This window comes from Brassica oleracea, chromosome C9 (assembly GCF_000695525.1).
Source record: "Brassica oleracea var. oleracea cultivar TO1000 chromosome C9, BOL, whole genome shotgun sequence".
Taxonomy (NCBI): Eukaryota; Viridiplantae; Streptophyta; class Magnoliopsida; order Brassicales; family Brassicaceae; genus Brassica; species Brassica oleracea.
In genome coordinates this window covers 47,396,675-47,419,388 of record NC_027756.1, presented here as the reverse complement: position 1 = coordinate 47,419,388, position 22,714 = coordinate 47,396,675, and the positions used below count along the sequence as shown (strand labels likewise).

The 22,714-nt window shown below is 32.5% G+C and overlaps 4 protein-coding genes and 1 long non-coding RNA gene across 5 annotated transcripts; 3 read left to right on the top strand and 2 right to left on the bottom strand.

The window, feature by feature from the left end:
• The first annotated feature begins 3,207 nt into the window (after nucleotides 1-3,207).
• On the top strand, nucleotides 3,208-4,246 carry LOC106316711. Its single transcript, XR_001264934.1, has 4 exons — nucleotides 3,208-3,269; nucleotides 3,358-3,880; nucleotides 3,967-4,041; nucleotides 4,121-4,246. It is a non-coding gene; the product is annotated as an uncharacterized LOC106316711 (long non-coding RNA).
• A 6,923-nt stretch (nucleotides 4,247-11,169) lies between these two features.
• LOC106315208 (E3 ubiquitin-protein ligase RNF14-like) lies at nucleotides 11,170-12,644 on the top strand. The gene is given in 3 exon segments (XM_013752957.1): nucleotides 11,170-11,195; nucleotides 12,132-12,205; nucleotides 12,208-12,644. Coding segments are annotated over 3 exon segments (537 nt in total).
• Nucleotides 12,645-13,174: 530 nt separating this feature from the next.
• LOC106315207 (AP2-like ethylene-responsive transcription factor BBM1) lies at nucleotides 13,175-15,638 on the bottom strand. The gene is made up of 8 exons (XM_013752956.1): nucleotides 15,602-15,638; nucleotides 15,009-15,035; nucleotides 14,877-14,885; nucleotides 14,685-14,773; nucleotides 14,461-14,534; nucleotides 14,240-14,290; nucleotides 14,052-14,128; nucleotides 13,175-13,941 (listed from the first exon to the last, which is right to left on the bottom strand). The coding sequence occupies exons 1-8, from the start codon at nucleotides 15,636-15,638 to the stop codon at nucleotides 13,232-13,234; spliced, it is 1,074 nt and encodes a 357-aa protein (XP_013608410.1). The 3' UTR covers nucleotides 13,175-13,231.
• Nucleotides 15,639-15,659: 21 nt separating this feature from the next.
• On the top strand, nucleotides 15,660-17,133 carry LOC106315206 (E3 ubiquitin-protein ligase RNF14-like). Its single transcript, XM_013752955.1, is given in 3 exon segments — nucleotides 15,660-15,685; nucleotides 16,621-16,694; nucleotides 16,697-17,133. Coding segments are annotated over 3 exon segments (537 nt in total).
• A 531-nt stretch (nucleotides 17,134-17,664) lies between these two features.
• LOC106316671 (AP2-like ethylene-responsive transcription factor BBM1) lies at nucleotides 17,665-21,046 on the bottom strand. Its single transcript, XM_013754554.1, has 9 exons — nucleotides 20,692-21,046; nucleotides 19,819-20,239; nucleotides 19,499-19,581; nucleotides 19,367-19,375; nucleotides 19,175-19,263; nucleotides 18,951-19,024; nucleotides 18,730-18,780; nucleotides 18,542-18,618; nucleotides 17,665-18,431 (listed from the first exon to the last, which is right to left on the bottom strand). The coding sequence occupies exons 1-9, from the start codon at nucleotides 20,915-20,917 to the stop codon at nucleotides 17,722-17,724; spliced, it is 1,740 nt and encodes a 579-aa protein (XP_013610008.1). The 5' UTR covers nucleotides 20,918-21,046; the 3' UTR covers nucleotides 17,665-17,721.
• Between the last annotated feature and the right edge of the window lie 1,668 nt (nucleotides 21,047-22,714).

Genomic DNA, 22,714 nt, shown 5'->3' with positions numbered 1-22,714 from the left:
TGTTTACTAAATGCTTCCATACAGTTTCACTACGTGCAAATTTTGAATTCTTGCATTTCCGACAGGGGCAGAACATCTTACCGCTTTCCTGTGTGATCGGTGTACAGCCCGCCTGGTGCATGAATGTCTCTAGCCCGCTCAGAAATGCGTTCGTCACCCTCCCGTCGGAATCTTTGTGCAAATACATCCAACTCCGTAACTCGTAAATACTACCGCCACCGGCAATTTTTTTCTTAGATTTTTTTTTTAAATCTTTTTTTCTCTGATTTTTTCTGATTTTTTTTTTCCGTTTGTGTGTTGTGAGGAAGAGAGTTGTGGGAAATGACATATATATAGAGAAAATTTCGAGTTGGGTAGTTGAAATATAACAACGATTTACAAGGAATATTTTACATGGATTTTACTTGGTTTTAACATAATATTTACAACGACTTTACGACGAAATTAGGTAAGTTAAAGCACATTGAATACACGTTTTCACCTAAATATAACGGTAACATATTTCGTTGTAATGTCGATGTAATGATTACGACGTATTTCTCATTCCACGTACATTCGTCGTAAACTTACATGGATTTTACGACGAACACTATTCGTCGTACATTTACATGGCGTTTACGACGAAAGTTGGATTCCTCGTAACTGCGTTGTAAACACCATGTAAATTTACGACGAAATATTTTCGTCGTAAATGTTCGTTGTTATGGGCACGTTTTCTTGTAGTGTAATTTGTTTCTTGTTCCAGTTTAGTTGTGTAAGTTGTGTGTATTAAGTAATAATTTTTATTATTCTTATTATGTTTGTTATATGTTTTTTATTTTATTTTTAAACTTGTTGCTTTTACCGGACCTTTAAAACAAATACATGAAGATTTGTAGAAGTAACTATAAAATGAGTTACAATTCTGAGTATTTGGGCCTTAATGAGTTTTAAACGAATTTATGTATTTCTCATAAGAAGACAATAGCATTGGCCTGTTGACATTGGGCATGTAAGCTATTTTCATAAGACAAGAGGAGTGAGCAGGTGGAGATGTTGTTGCCACCTTTGTGTCTGTCGGAATTGTCTCTTGTATCTCTTGTTGTGCATGTGTATGTTTCTCTTTTATTTGATGGGTAATATGTAAACAAAAATCCTTGTTAGTTGTATTTATCGGAGTTCGTAACTTACTCTGCTTTTTCGTTTAGGTGATTTCACTGATCTTGGTTACTGTCTTTATCTTCTTCGTAAGCATATGCAAATGTAAGTTTGTAAATTGTTAAACAGTCGTGTAGTTTGTATTTTTTTAGCTGACTCGACGTATGTGTCATTGACTTTTAGTTCAGGTGATTGGTTTGATATATTTGTTTTGAAGTTTATTTGTAAGATTAGACAAAAAAGAGAGTTGATCATTAATGATTCGTCTTTTTTGAAATTCTTGTTTTTGGTGTTTTGATTGTTTGGGTTGTTGTGGTTTCTTTTAAGCTGTAAAATAAAGGTTTGTGTGAAATTAGTTTGATAAGTAATGGAGATAAATAGACGACCACAGATCTTGGATAGGAAATATTTTTGATCATTGATGTTAGCACAATATAGACAGTAATATGAAGGGAATTGTGTGTTGATTGTTTCTTACGGATCAATGAGAAGATGGATCACGACTCGAGATGTTTCTTTGGTGAGGTCAGAACCTTGAACATAACGTATTTGACCAACCACATCTGCGAGTTTAAATATCAGTTATGATATCGAAACATAATATAAACTCAGCTGTAATATGTTAATTAAACCTGGGAGTTCTAGGTTTGTGTTTGCAATCACTTGGAGATTGTCGAACAGTCTAATCATGACTGGAAATTGATCTCAGGAGCACCTGTGATGACTTCATCAATAATGGTTGGTGGGATGAAACGAATGAGGAATGGATGATCAGTTATCTTGTACATGCTTGAGCACCTAGCAACCTCAAAACAACCGACTTTCACAATGGGACCAGCTTTCAAAGATGGCATGTAATGATTAGCACGTCCGGCAGAAATGAACCCATGAATCACGGAATCTGCAAATAATATTATTCAACAAAGAATCAGAAAATTAATTAAAACAATTATGTTAAATGAGTATGATAGATCGAAGATTAACTTACTTTTTCATCAAGGAAGAGAACCATAAACACACTGTATTTCTTGAAGTTCAGGGAATCCCAGAAGCGGAGGAGGCCATCGGCTATGCTCTGACTACTACAACCAAGACGGAGAGATTCGAAGGTTGATGACGGACCCCTGGGACGCCGGTTTGAGAAACTGGAGAGGCAGAAAGAGACATTTTCTAGAAGATGGTTAAAGCTAAGTGGAATCAATGAGTTTTGTGGAGATGCAGATTGGGTTCATCAAAGACGCAAATCATATGTATAAGATTTACAGAGGAGCTATAAATTAGGAATATTTATGATCAAGCGATTTAAGATACGGAGATTACAAACAGACACATGGCACAACTTTGTAACTCAGACTGTCTGAGACAATGATGAAAAGAACCCTAACTCGTGTTAAACGACGACGGTTTACAATATGAGAAAACTATAGTTGTTGCAAACTTGAGCTTTTTCTTCATATAACGTGATGAATCTCATTTAAAAATGAAACCCGTAATACACTTGCAGGTATGGCCTTCAAAGGAAGCCGAAGAAGCAAGGACTTCTGACCTTCGTAAATATATATTAGTTTCGCATCAATGTACAAATTATTCTTTAGTTCAGTGAAATAAATATCGGTGTTTGTATTTTAATAGCCCGGGATCGAACCATGGACTTGACACTTTTTCATACTCTTTTAAAATGTGATCCAGCTAATGCTGATGTGTCGCCTTGAGAAGAGAGTAACTTTTTCATTATTATATAGATTACATACTATATTTGTGACAAAAACATTTTAGGATTATCATAAAGAATTTTTCTTTCATATATGAAATACACTTAATTTTATATGTAAATTCCAAATTTATATATTTTTTTAGAAAAGTTCCTATGTACTTCATTGAAGTAACTTATTTTGTATATATAAATAATTTACGTATTTAGATTTATGTATTGCTGACAAAAAGAGAAAAAGGAAAAGATTATTTATTGAAGGGTGCGACAAATGGGCCACGAGTATCGGCCCACAGAAAGCAACCAATATGTATATATACATCCGCTAGACCTAATCTCTATCTCTTCTATCTCTCTCTGGCTCTGACATTCATCCGATCCCGCGCTTCGCTTGCTCATCGTTTGCCGTTTCAGAATCGAGGTCAGTGATCATGATTCAGCCTGTGTGAAATCTAATCTATCGTCGTCGATTAGATCTAACTGCGAGATTTATGATGTTGATTTTGCAGGGGAAGCGAACCAAATCGAGAACATGGAGGTGGAGAAAGCGTTGGTGCTATGGAACATCAGCAGCTGTCCGATTCCAGATGGTCATGATCCTCTTATGGTGGTTCAGAGAATACAAGCGGCGGTGGAGAAGTCCGGCTACGTCCGCCGCAACGGCGAGATCTCAATCACTGCCATTGGCGACAAACTAACAGAGGTCCCTGGCGAAGACGTCATGAGGAGGCTCTCTTCCATCGGAATCGCTCTTAAAAACGCTGACGGTTTAAATCTTTCTTCCTTTGTCTGTGTGAAGATAAGGGATTCAGAATTCTTCTTGCATATCCTCACCGTGACCTAGCAGCCACACCCTTCCCATGTAAACAGTGGGATTGGGCTGCCTTGTTCTCAGATGAACAGGAGACGACAACAGCAACAACAACAAGCCTTATCGGTGGATCTCCCTGGTTCTGTGAAGTATGCTTTGTTGCTGCCCCAAGCCTTGAAGATTTCACCACCCATCTCAAGTCTGTAAAACATGCATATGGTGTAAGCATCTCTCTCTCTCTCTCTCTCTGCTTGTTTCAATACAATACATTTTACCATTTGTCTTATATATATTTGTTTGTATGTAGGAGTGGGACAGGCATGCTAGTAAAAACAATGTGGATCGTACTAACCCTGCTAACCTGCCCTTTGGTCGATCAAATGTATGTGTTTAAATCTTCTATTCTCATCTTAAAGTTGATGATATCTACAGCCCTCTCTTACGCTGTTTTTTCACTGCAGGAGTTGGACTTGCTGCTTAATCAAGACATGCTTAGACGTCAGATGTTAACGTCCGGGCGCGGGCGCCGGCGCAGGCGCGGGCCGCTCGGCCCTCTTAGGCCTCAACACACATTTAACCTAACGCATTCCAAGGCAAGTTGACATTTCTTTTCCTTTTCTGAGTTCCATCTTATTTACTCAGCTATGAGTTTTGATTTTACCTTGACATTGTTTTTTATTCTAAAAGTATTGAAGGAAGAAGAATAATAAGCTGGAGAGTGGAGAAGAAGCGTGGAGGGTGTTTCGATTTTCATATGCTTTTATGTAGTAAATAAAAATACTTACTACTGTGCTATCTTTTGTTAAACATCGCAATTCAGTCTTACATATCTCCAACGTTTTATATTTGTCATTTCGAAAGTATGCTCTCACGTGTACAAGGCTTTTAGATACTTGGTTGCTAACTGTCTAGAGCTAATGACACTTGTGACAAACTTCCAGAAATGTCTATGCCCCAATATATAAGCTAATATACACAAACTAATGTTAGGATTATCAGTAAACTAATGTTAGGATTATTCTTTTGAAAGCTTGACCGGCAAGCATTACAGCCTCTAATAAACCAACAGTTCCGCACCCAATAGCAGCCATGTCTTCTCCAAAAGGGAGCATGGAAAAGAGGGAAAAACACGCGAATAAAGATTTATTACAACATGGAAAACAAACATGGAGCTCGGTAGTGACAGGATATTAAGTGGTGTCAAAGAAGCCGGCCCTTGGGCCAAGCCAAGGAAGCAGTGGCTTCCGGCCGTGTTATTATAAAGTTAAGTTTCGGCCACAATCTTCCAAAACTTTCCTTTAGTCTAGTGGTAAAATCTAAAACCACAGATTCTCTTAGGCAACCAGGGTTGGAAATACTTCAAAAGTGGCCATTTTTTAATTTTTCTTCTGGTCATGAATTTTCTAGGACCTGCTGGTTATGGATTCATCACTGATTACTTGATAAGTAGTGTCTTTGGACATGGAATTGTCAGGCATCTTGAACCTTTTTCTAGATATGCAAAATAATAAATGCAATCATAACATAAAGAAAAAAAACTAAAATGAGGAAATAGTCGAGACTAAAAGCATCTCCAATGTAAAATTCAATTTTTTCCTCCGCTTAAAAGTGTATATGAAATAAAAATGCTCCAATCCTACTTCATTTCTCACTCCATAATGGAGTAACGAACAAACAAGAAATAGATTACTCCATAAATGGAGTAAACTCTATTATAGAGTGAGATATAAAATTGGGTTGAAACATTTTTACTACATATCCACTTTTATTTCATTTTAAAGTATAAAATGGAGTTGAGTTGGAGATGCCCTAAGGACAGAGAGAGACAAACCTGGTAACAACAGCACGGACGTATCTGGAGGCAAAAGTGGAATGCAAATGCTTCTCGGAGTCCAAGTTTGTGGTGAGTGCTATTGGTACCAAAGCAAAACTCTCTTCACTAATTTAAGACATTCATGTTAACTAACTCGTTCTTTTCATTATCACATTGACTCTCTCTCTCTCTCTCTCTCTCTCTCTCTCTCTCTCTCTCTCTCTCCCTCCCTCCCTTGAATTGTGCTTGTATACTATTATTGTCAGATAGAAATTGTAATAGAATCGATCTTCGTAGGCAGAGCCTTGAATTGAGAGCAGCGGCACTTGCTAGTTGATACCTACTTTAAAATCAAAATCTATTGCGCGAGAGATAGAAATGACGAGTAACATATGTTAAAAGGTTCACTAGATATAAGATGACGAAGGTACCACCAAATCGTCTCGTCTCTCCGGAAGATATAAGGCTCTTACAGTATTACCCACCACCAGAAAAAGATTGCATAAACGGACAGGCCTCACAGGTGGTCGGTTTCATGCAATGCATCACAAATATTTTGTATCTAAGAGTTTTGAAGAAAAGTCACCAAAATATAAAACAGGTAACAACATCTCACGGACCATCAGTGCCAACATGTCAATTTGGAGCCTTCGTTGGAGCATCTAATCGTTCTAAGATTGACTGATCAGCCTTCATGTAGAAATCGTGAATCCCGAAAAAAGGAAGTACCGTCAGCATAGCAACATGAGTATGTAACACTTAACTAAATCAAGGAGAAAACTGAAAGTTACCTGCCACCATATCAAGAGAATTCATAAAAAATCATGTATACACCCTCTCAACAGCAATTCCAAATTCCAGCTGCAATTTAGGGACAGCTTTTCCAGCAGCAATCATAAGTAAAATATGAGAGAGATAGAGTGAAAAATACAGATATTAATAATCCTCAAGATTTTTCAGTTATTTATTATGTTTTGATGTCCAAAAGTGAAGTCATTACAAACCGAAGGAAACTCATCTCCATAAAAACTGAGTATAACCTACGTAACTTATAAGGAGGAGGCTCCCTGGAGCCGTAACAAACTTCATCCACATTTGGATTTTCCACCTGATATCTCTAGATCACTAGCTTGTTTCTGGTGTGTTTAGAGGGAAAAAACGTATTTCACTTTCTTTGCTTTTAGCATTTATTACTAGATTTTAACCCGCGCAACCGCGCGGATGTTTGTTTTCACTTTTCTATACATAAATTATTGTTTTAAAACATAAGTAGTATATATTTTTAACGTTAATCATATACTAAAATGTTTATATAACTATTTCAAATACAATAATTTTATAATTTACATGTTATAATTAATCAATTGTTTAAAACCGTATGTATTTGTTACTTCTTATTATATATTTATCTTATTGTATTTGCATTTAGTTATTAAGCAAATTAATATATTCATGAGAAAACATATTTGAAAATTATTTTGTATTTAATTTATGCTAAATTCTGACCCTTCTTTCAAAGCTGGATTTTTTTTTACCAATATTTTTTATGCTTATTTATTTTTAATATATTATTGTATATACAAATGTCGAAGATATGTTAATTTTTAGACATGTATTATATAGTTTGCTAATTTTTAGCCGTTCTATCATCATATTGTATTTTTAAAATAAATAGTTTATATTTATGAAAATAAAATTTATAAATTTATCAATTGAATATAATTTTATCATATTTATTTAAGTATAATAATTATATTTTTACATGATCATGACTATAAAGTAGATAAAATGGGATATAATTTATTTATTTTTCATTTTATAAACGATAACTTAAATATATTAAATTATTGTTAAAATATTTTTTACACAGATTTATTACAATTTCTAAAATATAATATATTTAAAATGAAAATATATTATGATTAAAGTAGTTACAAAGATTTTATATTATTAGCTTTAAAGAAAAACATGTTAATTTTTATACATGTATTATATAGTTTGCTAATGTAAACCCATCTTACCAACATATTTGATTTTATTTTTGAAAATAAATATTTTATACTTAAGAAAATAAAATATATAAATATATAAATTTAATAAAATTTTATTATATTTAGCTCAATGTAATAATTTTCTTTTAATATGATTAATTATGATTATATAATAGATAAAATATTGTATAATTTTTTATTTTTCATTTTATAAACGATAACTTAAATATATTAAATTATTGTTAAAATATTTTTTACACAGATTTATTACAATTTCTAAAATATAATATATTTAAAATGAAAATATATTATGATTAAAGTAGTTACAAAGATTTTATATTATTAGCTTTAAAGAAAAACATGTTAATTTTTATACATGTATTATATAGTTTGCTAATGTAAACCCATCTTACCAACATATTTGATTTTATTTTTGAAAATAAATATTTTATACTTAAGAAAATAAAATATATAAATATATAAATTTAATAAAATTTTATTATATTTAGCTCAATGTAATAATTTTCTTTTAATATGATTAATTATGATTATATAATAGATAAAATATTGTATAATTTTTTATTTTTCATTTTATAAACGATAACTTAAATATATTAAATTATTGTTAAAATATTTTTTACACAGATTTATTACAATTTCTAAAATATAATATATTTAAAATGAAAATATATTATGATTAAAGTAGTTACAAAGATTTTATATTATTAGCTTTAAAGAAAAACATGTTAATTTTTATACATGTATTATATAGTTTGCTAATGTAAACCCATCTTACCAACATATTTGATTTTATTTTTGAAAATAAATATTTTATACTTAAGAAAATAAAATATATAAATTTAATAAAATTTTATTATATTTAGCTCAATGTAATAATTTTCTTTTAATATGATTAATTATGATTATATAATAGATAAAATATTGTATAATTTTTTATTTTTCATTTTATAAACGATAACTTAAATATATTAAATTATTGTTAAAATATTTTTTACACAGATTTATTACAATTTCTAAAATATAATATATTTAAAATTCTCTCTCTCTCTCTCTCCCTCCCTCCCTTGAATTGTGCTTGTATACTATTATTGTCAGATAGAAATTGTAATAGAATCGATCTTCGTAGGCAGAGCCTTGAATTGAGAGCAGCGGCACTTGCTAGTTGATACCTACTTTAAAATCAAAATCTATTGCGCGAGAGATAGAAATGACGAGTAACATATGTTAAAAGGTTCACTAGATATAAGATGACGAAGGTACCACCAAATCGTCTCGTCTCTCCGGAAGATATAAGGCTCTTACAGTATTACCCACCACCAGAAAAAGATTGCATAAACGGACAGGCCTCACAGGTGGTCGGTTTCATGCAATGCATCACAAATATTTTGTATCTAAGAGTTTTGAAGAAAAGTCACCAAAATATAAAACAGGTAACAACATCTCACGGACCATCAGTGCCAACATGTCAATTTGGAGCCTTCGTTGGAGCATCTAATCGTTCTAAGATTGACTGATCAGCCTTCATGTAGAAATCGTGAATCCCGAAAAAAGGAAGTACCGTCAGCATAGCAACATGAGTATGTAACACTTAACTAAATCAAGGAGAAAACTGAAAGTTACCTGCCACCATATCAAGAGAATTCATAAAAAATCATGTATACACCCTCTCAACAGCAATTCCAAATTCCAGCTGCAATTTAGGGACAGCTTTTCCAGCAGCAATCATAAGTAAAATATGAGAGAGATAGAGTGAAAAATACAGATATTAATAATCCTCAAGATTTTTCAGTTATTTATTATGTTTTGATGTCCAAAAGTGAAGTCATTACAAACCGAAGGAAACTCATCTCCATAAAAACTGAGTATAACCTACGTAACTTATAAGGAGGAGGCTCCCTGGAGCCGTAACAAACTTCATCCACATTTGGATTTTCCACCTGATATCTCTAGATCACTAGCTTGTTTCTGGTGTGTTTAGAGGGAAAAAACGTATTTCACTTTCTTTGCTTTTAGCATTTATTACTAGATTTTAACCCGCGCAACCGCGCGGATGTTTGTTTTCACTTTTCTATACATAAATTATTGTTTTAAAACATAAGTAGTATATATTTTTAACGTTAATCATATCCTAAAATGTTTATATAACTATTTCAAATACAATAATTTTATAATTTACATGTTATAATTAATCAATTGCTTAAAACCGTAGTATTTGTTACTTCTTATTATATATTTATCTTATTGTATTTGCATTTAGTTATTAAGCAAATTAATATATTCATGAGAAAACATATTTGAAAATTATTTTGTATTTAATTTATGCTAAATTCTGACCCTTCTTTCAAAGCTGGATTTTTTTTTACCAATATTTTTTATGCTTATTTATTTTTAATATATTATTGTATATACAAATGTCGAAGATATGTTAATTTTTAGACATGTATTATATAGTTTGCTAATTTTTAGCCGTTCTATCATCATATTGTATTTTTAAAATAAATAGTTTATATTTATGAAAATAAAATTTATAAATTTATCAATTGAATATAATTTTATCATATTTATTTAAGTATAATAATTATATTTTTACATGATCATGACTATAAAGTAGATAAAATGGGATATAATTTATTTATTTTTCATTTTATAAACGATAACTTAAATATATTAAATTATTGTTAAAATATTTTTTACACAGATTTATTACAATTTCTAAAATATAATATATTTAAAATGAAAATATATTATGATTAAAGTAGTTACAAAGATTTTATATTATTAGCTTTAAAGAAAAACATGTTAATTTTTATACATGTATTATATAGTTTGCTAATGTAAACCCATCTTACCAACATATTTGATTTTATTTTTGAAAATAAATATTTTATACTTAAGAAAATAAAATATATAAATATATAAATTTAATAAAATTTTATTATATTTAGCTCAATGTAATAATTTTCTTTTAATATGATTAATTATGATTATATAATAGATAAAATATTGTATAATTTTTTATTTTTCATTTTATAAACGATAACTTAAATATATTAAATTATTGTTGAAAATATTTAAATATAATTTCGAAAATGAAGATCTTGTAAAAATCTTTCAAAACAGATTTTTTGAATTTTAAAATAATTATATTTATATTTAAAATGAAAAGATATCAAAAGATATTATGATGAAAGTATTTTAAAGATTATATGTATTATTAGTCTTAATAAAATACATTTAATAAGATTTATAAGTGATGATCCAAATTAAAAAATCACACATGAAAGAAGTCATGACTTCTATTTTAATATATAAGATGTTTATCATCACCGTCGTCCTCATTATCATCATCATCTCTTATGATATTCTTCTTTTGTAGAGGTTGAACCAAAATATTTTGGTGCTAGACAAAAATTACTCAATTTTTGCTTAAACTCCTCTTTTTAATTTTGAAATTGCACAAAAGTTACTCAATTCTTACTTAAACATGGAATGATTTTTTTGCAATGGTGGGAGTTAGTGGTGTATATTCGGTTTACAGCTCCATAATTGATTCTAGAGATTAGGATTTTTAAATCACTGGTGAGTGCATTCATATATATATATATATGTTGTTTTGCAACATTTTACTTTTTATCTTAACTAATTCTGATACTGGAATGTACATGATCACTCAAAATTGAAGGCAATGAAATATGGAGACAAGTCTCTCAGGTAATAAAGAATTGAAGAGAAATCCAATTTTTCTCAAAAGTTTATTAAGAATAAAAGATTGGTTCAGTTAGTATTAAATTATATATTTTCTCAAAGATTTAATAAGGATATAAGATTGGTTCCGTTGACATTACATTCTTTAACACCAAACTATTGGTGTTATATGTATATTTAAACTATATCATATATGAAATTATTTGATATATGTCAACTGATTGATATACATCTCAAAGTTTTCATGTTTGTTTAATAGCATAGACATGGAATTCTTCACAACACAAAATGTAATAGTTGTGTAAACATATGTCCGTATGAATGTTTGTTTGATTTACACAATAAACAAATCAACTGTTTTTAATTGTCTGTAATTTATTAGTAGTTCATATTGGGTGGATATAAAACCAATCAAAATATTTTTTTATAAAACATATTCGTCAATTAATAATTTTTTAACTACTGTTAACTAATTCTGTGTATTCATTTATAAACTAAAACACCAATTATTATGTTTATTATATTAATAAATTTATTTTTCAAATAATTTATAGAGTTTCTACTATATCTTAAAATAATGTTAATTATCTTTAGAAAATAATGAAAAAAATAAATTGAATCCTTATCCTGATAGGACTCCAAATGTACTATAATCCTACATGGATGTGAACTTTGTCTTATTCTTAAACTCGGCCTCTATATATTGAATTCTAGTCATATACAAGACGTGAACGATCCTTAGAGCATGATTAACCCCGGTCTCTTAGCCGGGGGTTCTTAACTTATAATTTGACTCTTTTTTTTACACTTTTTGGCTAAGTAACGGCTCTTATCTCTTATTTAAGAGACGGTTCTTAGCTTTTAACTAAGAAAAGTTAAGAACCGTCTCTTAGCCGAAGTTAAGAACCCCAGTTAAAAGACCGGGGTTAATGATGGTCTTAGGAAGAAATCTTCTCAGAGGAAGACATGCCGTATATGTTTTGACGATGATTCTGAAGTTGATCAGATGCTTTCCGTCGCTGCGGTCATCAATTCTGTGTAGAGTGCATGAAACAGTATGTAGAAGCCATGCTACTCGAGGGAAGAGTACTGAGATGTCCTCATTATCAGTGCGAGTCTAAGCCAACTCTTAGAAGTTTTGCCAGTCTTTTGACACCTAAACTAAAAAAGATGTGGGAACAAAAGATCCAAGATGACTCGATTCCTGTACTTGACAGAGTTTATTGCCCAAACCCGATGTGCTTGGCTTTAATGTCGGTATCAGAGCTCTCTAAATCTACTAACGGACATATGAGATGTTGCTTTAAATGTTCTAAACCCTTTTGCATCAACTGCAAAGTCCCATGGCATAATAACATGTCCTGCGGTGATTACAAGAGGTTGGGTCCAAATCCTACAACAAATGACATGATGCTAAAAACTCTAGCAAATCAGAAGATGGGCGCATTCATGTAATTTGCAGGTATCAACATTATCCCAGCACCACATTCTTTAGCTATTATATAATCCATCAAATTTCATTATATGAATATTTATTATGATGGATAGATGTGATATTCGTTTACAATTTGCAAGGGGGTTGTTCCCATCGAAGAGAAATTTACAATTTGCGTTTATATTCTTTCCTTATTAATAATTATTCTCACAATTCTTGCGATATTATTCTGCATAGAACAATAGAAATCGGTTTTGTAGATTGTTTATGTTGCTGGAAAAACGATTTTGGCATAAGAGAAAAAAAGGACGTAGATGAGGCTTGGTTAAGTTTTACCTTTCATGGCTCATCTCCTTGTAACAATAAAAGGATAAGGAGAAAAATCAATAGAGCACTGATTAGTACTAAATTTATGAAAACTTTTCTGTATTAGACAGAACAGAAGTGATTCTTGAGTCTGAAAATTTATCCAACTAATGGAAACTAAAAATAAGTCTTAAGAAATTAACCAAGAAAAAGAAAAAGAGAAAAAAAAACATAATCAAAGTATCACACTGTTCACCAGCACACAACAACGCATATAACTAAAGATCTTTAACTATTTTTTCTAATTGTCGTTCCAAACTGTAAATGTTGGAGCAACTTCTCCACCACCTTCCCCATGGTAATACATATTAGAGCCAACATTATTCGTCATTGCCGCGGGAAAATCTCCACCTGGCGACTGCTGGGTCTGCTGCTGCTGAGCAAAGTAATAATGGTTTCTTGCGTTATAATCAAACTCACTAGCAGCGTAGGCATCGCAGTTAACCGGGGCTGCAAATCCTTGATAACCACCATAACCAACAACATTTCCACAAACAGTAACCGAATCATCCGAAACAGAACTTTGATGATCGATATTAGTCATGAGGCTCTGCGTGTTGCTCAAGAAATGGTGTTGATCATCCTCTTGTTTGAAACAAGCCCTAGCACTCTCCGAAGACAAGTTTCCTCCATTGTAATAATAACCATTGTACCTCTCTTGATGTTGGTGCAATAAGCTCAAATCTACTCCCTGATGATGCTGAACCGCAGCGTTTTGCCAACCGCTAGCACTATTCTCACTCTCTGAAACGTTATTACTGATCATCATCATACTTGGAACCGGACGGTTAGCCTCCTTGAGACGTTTTGCGGCGCTACCAATAGGAAGACTAGGGCTTTCGAGGATTGCTTTAACGTTGTATCTGTTCATGTCGAAGTTAGTCACTGCGGTTAATCCTCTGAATTTGATGGCCGCAATGTCGTATGCCTCTGCAGCTTCTTCTTGTGTGCCTTCATATATAATATATGTACAGCTTACTTAGATATATGTTGTCGTTTTTAGTTGATATCTTTTGTTATAGATTTGATTGTGAAGTTTAGTAAGAGAAGACTAAACGTACCAAAAGTTCCCAAGTAGAGGTCTTTGTTACCGGCGACTCTTCCTATCCTAGCTTGCCATCTTCCATGTTGGTGATGTCTTTTGGACCCATTAGAAGAAATATTCGTTATATAAAATGTGATATTTTATAATTATATTTTTATATATATGTACGTAACAAAATAGGATTCGTTCTCTCTGTATGAATACCTTGTTACTCCACGATAAATCGATGCACCACGAGAGAAACCACTACTTTTCCTGCATATTTTAATGTCTATTATATATAGGTGTATGCTGATAATCTGACGTGAATACGGACATATTTTTAAATATAAACGTGAGCGTGATGGGTTCTATATATAAAATACTAATATACATGTATAATAATAGATGTCATATGCAATAATATCAGCAGTTCCATTATATACCTGCGCAGTGAGGCAACATACTCTTGCCTTGTCATGTGTTTCATCTCTTCTACCTCTTTTTCATATTCGCTCATCTACATATTATATCAAACCAAAACTACTTTTTATTGTAATAAATGTAACGACATAAACATGGCAATTAATAATAAGATAATAGCATCTTATAGAAAAAGAATAAAATTGGTTAGAAGTTATGAAATCTTGTACTACATTGATTGACTTACGGGGAAGTTAGTAGTAGTGGTGGTTCCCCAATACTTGAGTGCGGCTAAATCATAAGCCCTAGCTGCTTTTTCTTCTTTGTCATAACCTCCTGCATGATTAGACAACAATTGAATTAGATCGTATCGCTATTTTGATTATATAATTTAGATTTATCCATCACAGCTTCATCCAATTTATAATAAATTACTTACCCAAATAAACTGAGAAGACAACCACCAGGTGCAAATTTTGATAAAAACATGAAAAAAATAAAAAAACCTATATTAGTTTGAAAGTAAATCGTGTATGAAAATATGATCAAATTATCATGAATATATATATACCTTGTCTTCCTTTGCGCGTTTGGCCTTCTGAAAATATTTAAATATAATTTCGAAAATGAAGATCTTGTAAAAATCTTTCAAAACAGATTTTTTGAATTTTAAAATAATTATATTTATATTTAAAATGAAAAGATATCAAAAGATATTATGATGAAAGTATTTTAAAGATTATATGTATTATTAGTCTTAATAAAATACATTTAATAAGATTTATAAGTGATGGTCCAAATTAAAAAATCACACATGAAAGAAGTCATGACTTCTATTTTAATATATAAGATGTTTATCATCACCGTCGTCCTCATTATCATCATCATCTCTTATGATATTCTTCTTTTGTAGAGGTTGAACCAAAATATTTTGGTGCTAGACAAAAATTACTCAATTTTTGCTTAAACTCCTCTTTTTAATTTTGAAATTGCACAAAAGTTACTCAATTCTTACTTAAACATGGAATGATTTTTTTGCAATGGTGGGAGTTAGTGGTGTATATTCGGTTTACAGCTCCATAATTGATTCTAGAGATTAGGATTTTTAAATCACTGGTGAGTGCATTCATATATATATATATATGTTGTTTTGCAACATTTTACTTTTTATCTTAACTAATTCTGATACTGGAATGTACATGATCACTCAAAATTGAAGGCAATGAAATATGGAGACAAGTCTCTCAGGTAATAAAGAATTGAAGAGAAATCCATTTTTTCTCAAAAGTTTATTAAGAATAAAAGATTGGTTCAGTTAGTATTAAATTATATATTTTCTCAAAGATTTAATAAGGATATAAGATTGGTTCCGTTGACATTACATTCTTTAACACCAAACTATTGGTGTTATATGTATATTTAAACTATATCATATATGAAATTATTTGATATATGTCAACTGATTGATATACATCTCAAAGTTTTCATGTTTGTTTAATAGCATAGACATGGAATTCTTCACAACACAAAATGTAATAGTTGTGTAAACATATGTCCGTATGAATGTTTGTTTGATTTACACAATAAACAAATCAACTGTTTTTAATTGTCTGTAATTTATTAGTAGTTCATATTGGGTGGATATAAAACCAATCAAAATATTTTTTTATAAAACATATTCGTCAATTAATAATTTTTTAACTACTGTTAACTAATTCTGTGTATTCATTTATAAACTAAAACACCAATTATTATGTTTATTATATTAATAAATTTATTTTTCAAATAATTTATAGAGTTTCTACTATATCTTAAAATAATGTTAATTATCTTTAGAAAATAATGAAAAAAATAAATTGAATCCTTATCCTGATAGGACTCCAAATGTACTATAATCCTACATGGATGTGAACTTTGTCTTATTCTTAAACTCGGCCTCTATATATTGAATTCTAGTCATATACAAGACGTGAACGATCCTTAGAGCATGATTAACCCCGGTCTCTTAGCCGGGGTTCTTAACTTATAATTTGACTCTTTTTTTTACACTTTTTGGCTAAGTAACGGCTCTTATCTCTTATTTAAGAGACGGTTCTTAGCTTTTAACTAAGAAAAGTTAAGAACCGTCTCTTAGCCGAAGTTAAGAACCCCAGTTAAAAGACCGGGGTTAATGATGGTCTTAGGAAGAAATCTTCTCAGAGGAAGACATGCCGTATATGTTTTGACGATGATTCTGAAGTTGATCAGATGCTTTCCGTCGCTGCGGTCATCAATTCTGTGTAGAGTGCATGAAACAGTATGTAGAAGCCATGCTACTCGAGGGAAGAGTACTGAGATGTCCTCATTATCAGTGCGAGTCTAAGCCAACTCTTAGAAGTTTTGCCAGTCTTTTGACACCTAAACTAAAAAAGATGTGGGAACAAAAGATCCAAGATGACTCGATTCCTGTACTTGACAGAGTTTATTGCCCAAACCCGATGTGCTTGGCTTTAATGTCGGTATCAGAGCTCTCTAAATCTACTAACGGACATATGAGATGTTGCTTTAAATGTTCTAAACCCTTTTGCATCAACTGCAAAGTCCCATGGCATAATAACATGTCCTGCGGTGATTACAAGAGGTTGGGTCCAAATCCTACAACAAATGACATGATGCTAAAAACTCTAGCAAATCAGAAGATGGGCGCATTCATGTAATTTGCAGGTATCAACATTATCCCAGCACCACATTCTTTAGCTATTATATAATCCATCAAATTTCATTATATGAATATTTATTATGATGGATAGATGTGATATTCGTTTACAATTTGCAAGGGGGTTGTTCCCATCGAAGAGAAATTTTACAATTTGCGTTTATATTCTTTCCTTATTAATAATTATTCTCACAATTCTTGCGATATTATTCTGCATAGAACAATAGAAATCGGTTTTGTAGATTGTTTATGTTGCTGGAAAAACGATTTTGGCATAAGAGAAAAAAAGGACGTAGATGAGGCTTGGTTAAGTTTTACCTTTCATGGCTCATCTCCTTGTAACAATAAAAGGATAAGGAGAAAAATCAATAGAGCACTGATTAGTACTAAATTTATGAAAACTTTTCTGTATTAGACAGAACAGAAGTGATTCTTGAGTCTGAAAATTTATCCAACTAATGGAAACTAAAAATAAGTCTTAAGAAATTAACCAAGAAAAAGAAAAAGAGAAAAAAAAACATAATCAAAGTATCACACTGTTCACCAGCACACAACAACGCATATAACTAAAGATCTTTAACTATTTTTTCTAATTGTCGTTCCAAACTGTAAATGTTGGAGCAACTTCTCCACCACCTTCCCCATGGTAATACATATTAGAGCCAACATTATTCGTCATTGCCGCGGGAAAATCTCCACCTGGCGACTGCTGGGTCTGCTGCTGCTGAGCAAAGTAATAATGGTTTCTTGCGTTATAATCAAACTCACTAGCAGCGTAGGCATCGCAGTTAACCGGGGCTGCAAATCCTTGATAACCACCATAACCAACAACATTTCCACAAACAGTAACCGAATCATCCGAAACAGAACTTTGATGATCGATATTAGTCATGAGGCTCTGCGTGTTGCTCAAGAAATGGTGTTGATCATCCTCTTGTTTGAAACAAGCCCTAGCACTCTCCGAAGACAAGTTTCCTCCATTGTAATAATAACCATTGTACCTCTCTTGATGTTGGTGCAATAAGCTCAAATCTACTCCCTGATGATGCTGAACCGCAGCGTTTTGCCAACCGCTAGCACTATTCTCACTCTCTGAAACGTTATTACTGATCATCATCATACTTGGAACCGGACGGTTAGCCTCCTTGAGACGTTTTGCGGCGCTACCAATAGGAAGACTAGGGCTTTCGAGGATTGCTTTAACGTTGTATCTGTTCATGTCGAAGTTAGTCACTGCGGTTAATCCTCTGAATTTGATGGCCGCAATGTCGTATGCCTCTGCAGCTTCTTCTTGTGTGCCTTCATATATAATATATGTACAGCTTACTTAGATATATGTTGTCGTTTTTAGTTGATATCTTTTGTTATAGATTTGATTGTGAAGTTTAGTAAGAGAAGACTAAACGTACCAAAAGTTCCCAAGTAGAGGTCTTTGTTACCGGCGACTCTTCCTATCCTAGCTTGCCATCTTCCATGTTGGTGATGTCTTTTGGACCCATTAGAAGAAATATTCGTTATATAAAATGTGATATTTTATAATTATATTTTTATATATATGTACGTAACAAAATAGGATTCGTTCTCTCTGTATGAATACCTTGTTACTCCACGATAAATCGATGCACCACGAGAGAAACCACTACTTTTCCTGCATATTTTAATGTCTATTATATATAGGTGTATGCTGATAATCTGACGTGAATACGGACATATTTTTAAATATAAACGTGAGCGTGATGGGTTCTATATATAAAATACTAATATACATGTATAATAATAGATGTCATATGCAATAATATCAGCAGTTCCATTATATACCTGCGCAGTGAGGCAACATACTCTTGCCTTGTCATGTGTTTCATCTCTTCTACCTCTTTTTCATATTCGCTCATCTACATATTATATCAAACCAAAACTACTTTTTATTGTAATAAATGTAACGACATAAACATGGCAATTAATAATAAGATAATAGCATCTTATAGAAAAAGAATAAAATTGGTTAGAAGTTATGAAATCTTGTACTACATTGATTGACTTACGGGGAAGTTAGTAGTAGTGGTGGTTCCCCAATACTTGAGTGCGGCTAAATCATAAGCCCTAGCTGCTTTTTCTTCTTTGTCATAACCTCCTGCATGATTAGACAACAATTGAATTAGATCGTATCGCTATTTTGATTATATAATTTAGATTTATCCATCACAGCTTCATCCAATTTATAATAAATTACTTACCCAAATAAACTGAGAAGACAACCACCAGGTGCAAATTTTGATAAAAACATGAAAAAAATAAAAAAACCTATATTAGTTTGAAAGTAAATCGTGTATGAAAATATGATCAAATTATCATGAATATATATATACCTTGTCTTCCTTTGCGCGTTTGGCCTTCTCTTTTACAACTATTATCCCATAAATGTGCCTCGTATCTTCCTGTCCACCGATGCCTTATCATTTAATACGAACATACATGTCAACAACAGCTACCATGTATATATATATATATATATATATGTATTATTCTATATAAGCCCATAATAACAATATCTATCTTTGATACTATATATCAAGGAACATTCCGTAGCACTCTCGCAACAGAGCCATTAGATCAATGTCCCAGACTTTACCAAGAAGATAACAATTCAAGCGACATTTTACACATTTTAATTAGAAATGAAGGGCACCTTGTAACACCGCGGTATATAGACGTCCTCTGTCCAAAACTCTCAATAGTTTTCTTCGGTGTAGCTTCAACGCTATCATCAATAGTCTTCCCTTGGGCAACAACGTTGTTATTGCTGTCGTTGTTGTTATCACAAGAAGTAGATGAGTTCATTGAGAGGGACAGGCCTTTTGCAGCATTGCCATTTTCTTGATTATCAACATTATCCACGGGTTGATTTCTCAGCCATGTCTTTATCATCGAAAGTCCTAGTGAGCCACCACCACCGTCTCCTCCTCCATAACAGCCACTTCCACTTCCATCTCCAACGTTTTCGTTGGTGTTGTAAATCGTGGTGGTGCGGCCAAGGAAATTCTCAAGCTTTGGTCCATCTTGCTCATCGTTGTGGATGTTATTGCATGCACTACCATTGATGTCCCAATCTATAAAGAAAAAAAATCAAAGATTAATGGCCTATATTATCATAATTTGTTAAATTTACTATTCATCACCGATCTATAATATACAAATGGGTATTTGGTTATTCTCTCCTTCACTGTAAGAAAAAAAAATACAAATCAAAAGGTACACATGTATGTGATCATATTATGATATTGAATAAAGGAGGAAATGTCAAATTTCATTTCATATCCATGTATCACTTTAAAAAAAATCTATGTATAACTGGCATATGTTTTAGTATTACTATAAGCAAACAAACATCAAACCCCACACATTGATATTCTCAAAATAAATGAAATCGATAAATAAGCCCAAGGAAAAAATAGGGCTAGTATGCGTGCGTGTGTATTGGTCTTTGTTCTACGCATTGGAAGAAGAGGAAACTAAACAAATAAACAAATACAAAAAAAACAAGTAGTTCTAAAACAATAACCTCGGGAGTGACTATTGTTGTCTCTGGTGAAAGCATCGACGACGACACCAAAGGGAGAAGGAAACGATGTTTGGATGGCTGAAGACTCATCGGAGGCAGCGGTCGGATCGTAACAGTACTCTCCGGCGACATCTACGGCGGTTGTGGTGGTGGAAGAGTAGACGTCCTTACGATGGTGATTTTGTTCATAAGGAGAGAGAGAAAAGCCTAACGAGTTATTATTCATTGAGTTCAGAGAGTGATCTAACGAGTTCTTGGTAAAAGGTAAAAGAAGAAGAACTTAGTTAGGGTTCATGCATGAAGAGGAGGAGAAAAAGGTTTTGGTCTTAAAGAAGAGAGATGAACTAGAAGAAGAAAAGTCAAAGATATAATGTTTCATTTCTTCCGAGGCGTCATATTATGCGCATTTATATAAACGAATATTTATTTAAATTCCGAAGGAACAACAAAAAAAAGTTGTTTTACTTGAAAAATGTGGAGATGTATTGGTCGGTTTGAATGGTGGTGGTGGTGGTAATGTAATTCGATGCCTAATCTCTTAACTCTAGTTTGGTTTAATACATTATAATTAATCAGTCAAAAACCCTTTCAAACCTCTCTTCATGTGTAAATAAGGTTAGTGACTTTGTGTTAAAGTGAGAGTAACACGAGAACTAATAATAAATCCCAAAATCACTCGCTGTTGAATTAAGACCCATAATGCTAGTCACATGTGTATGTGTGAACCTATGACCGATCGAGCGATTGCGTTTGGCGTTTTGCTTCCAAACGTGCAGTAGTCGCTTCGAATATTTTACAACAAATTCAAATATTCATCGTTTTACTGCAGCTGGTATTTGAACTACATGACCAAGAAGATATGGACGCTTACAAGAAACATATATATGTTCTATGTAAAGATATATACTCCCTCCGTATCAGTTTAATCGGTGTTTAAAGATTTTGATTTTGTTTCAAAATAAATGATGTTCTCGCAATTCTACGTGAAATTTAATGTCATTTGAAATTTTTGACCAATTATAAAATATCGTATTTTTTTATTGGTTGAATTAGTTTTATTTAATGTTATTTTATGTAACCAAAACTAATTACATAAAAATTTGTATTTTTTTAATATTTGTGCAAAAATCTTAAACACCTATACAAATCTATTTATATAAAGTATGGTTTGCTCTCTCCTTAGAGAGACACCTATGATCCACGTAGATAAGTTATTTCGTATCGTAATGACACGTGTCCATAAGGCAAATCGCACGTTTCATTAAACTTCAACTTTTTCGGTTTCGTTCTTTAGTGTGTTCATGGGCTGTGAGATTAGAAGTGTTTCCGGCCCAACGATAATGGGCTCCGTCTATCCCTAATACGACTGCAGCGAGAAAACGAAATTCATCGCTCCTCTTCGTGCGACGGCTAGGCGTGACTTTTGCAATTCGTCTCCCGGCCTGCAACGGTTTGATTAATGGCTTCGTGTTAAATCCTATTGATTCTCCTCCACGATTCATCTTCAATGCTTTGCTTAGATCTGAAAGGCGGTGTGTAAACAATATAAATAGATGTGAGTATTTCTCTTCTTGAACTCATCTTCTCTTCTTATCTCTTAAATCATACTAATTCACTGTTTTATGGCTAACCTGTTCGAGGGTTTCTCTTGAATCGTTTCATCTCCGCGGCGGCAATTTTGGCAAATAACGATGCTAACTCCCGATAACGCCGAGGTTTTCGGTTGTTGCTTGAGCTTCCACCTACACAAGCAGTGGATCTTCTCCATTTAATTGATTCGTAGTCGTCATATTTACAAGCATTGGGTAACGAATCGGTGGAGAGATATCAAACCAACGTTTCAAACCAACCGCTTCCTGATCTCTGCATCGATAGTATCGCAAAGAACCTCACCGGATTGTGCTCACATTCAGATCAGTTTCAAAGTTAGAAGTGAATAAACAAACAAAGAAACAAGAAGAGTTGCTTACCTATTGAACGTCTCTGGCTTTGGGTAATGAATTCGAGTAGTGATACGAGTTCG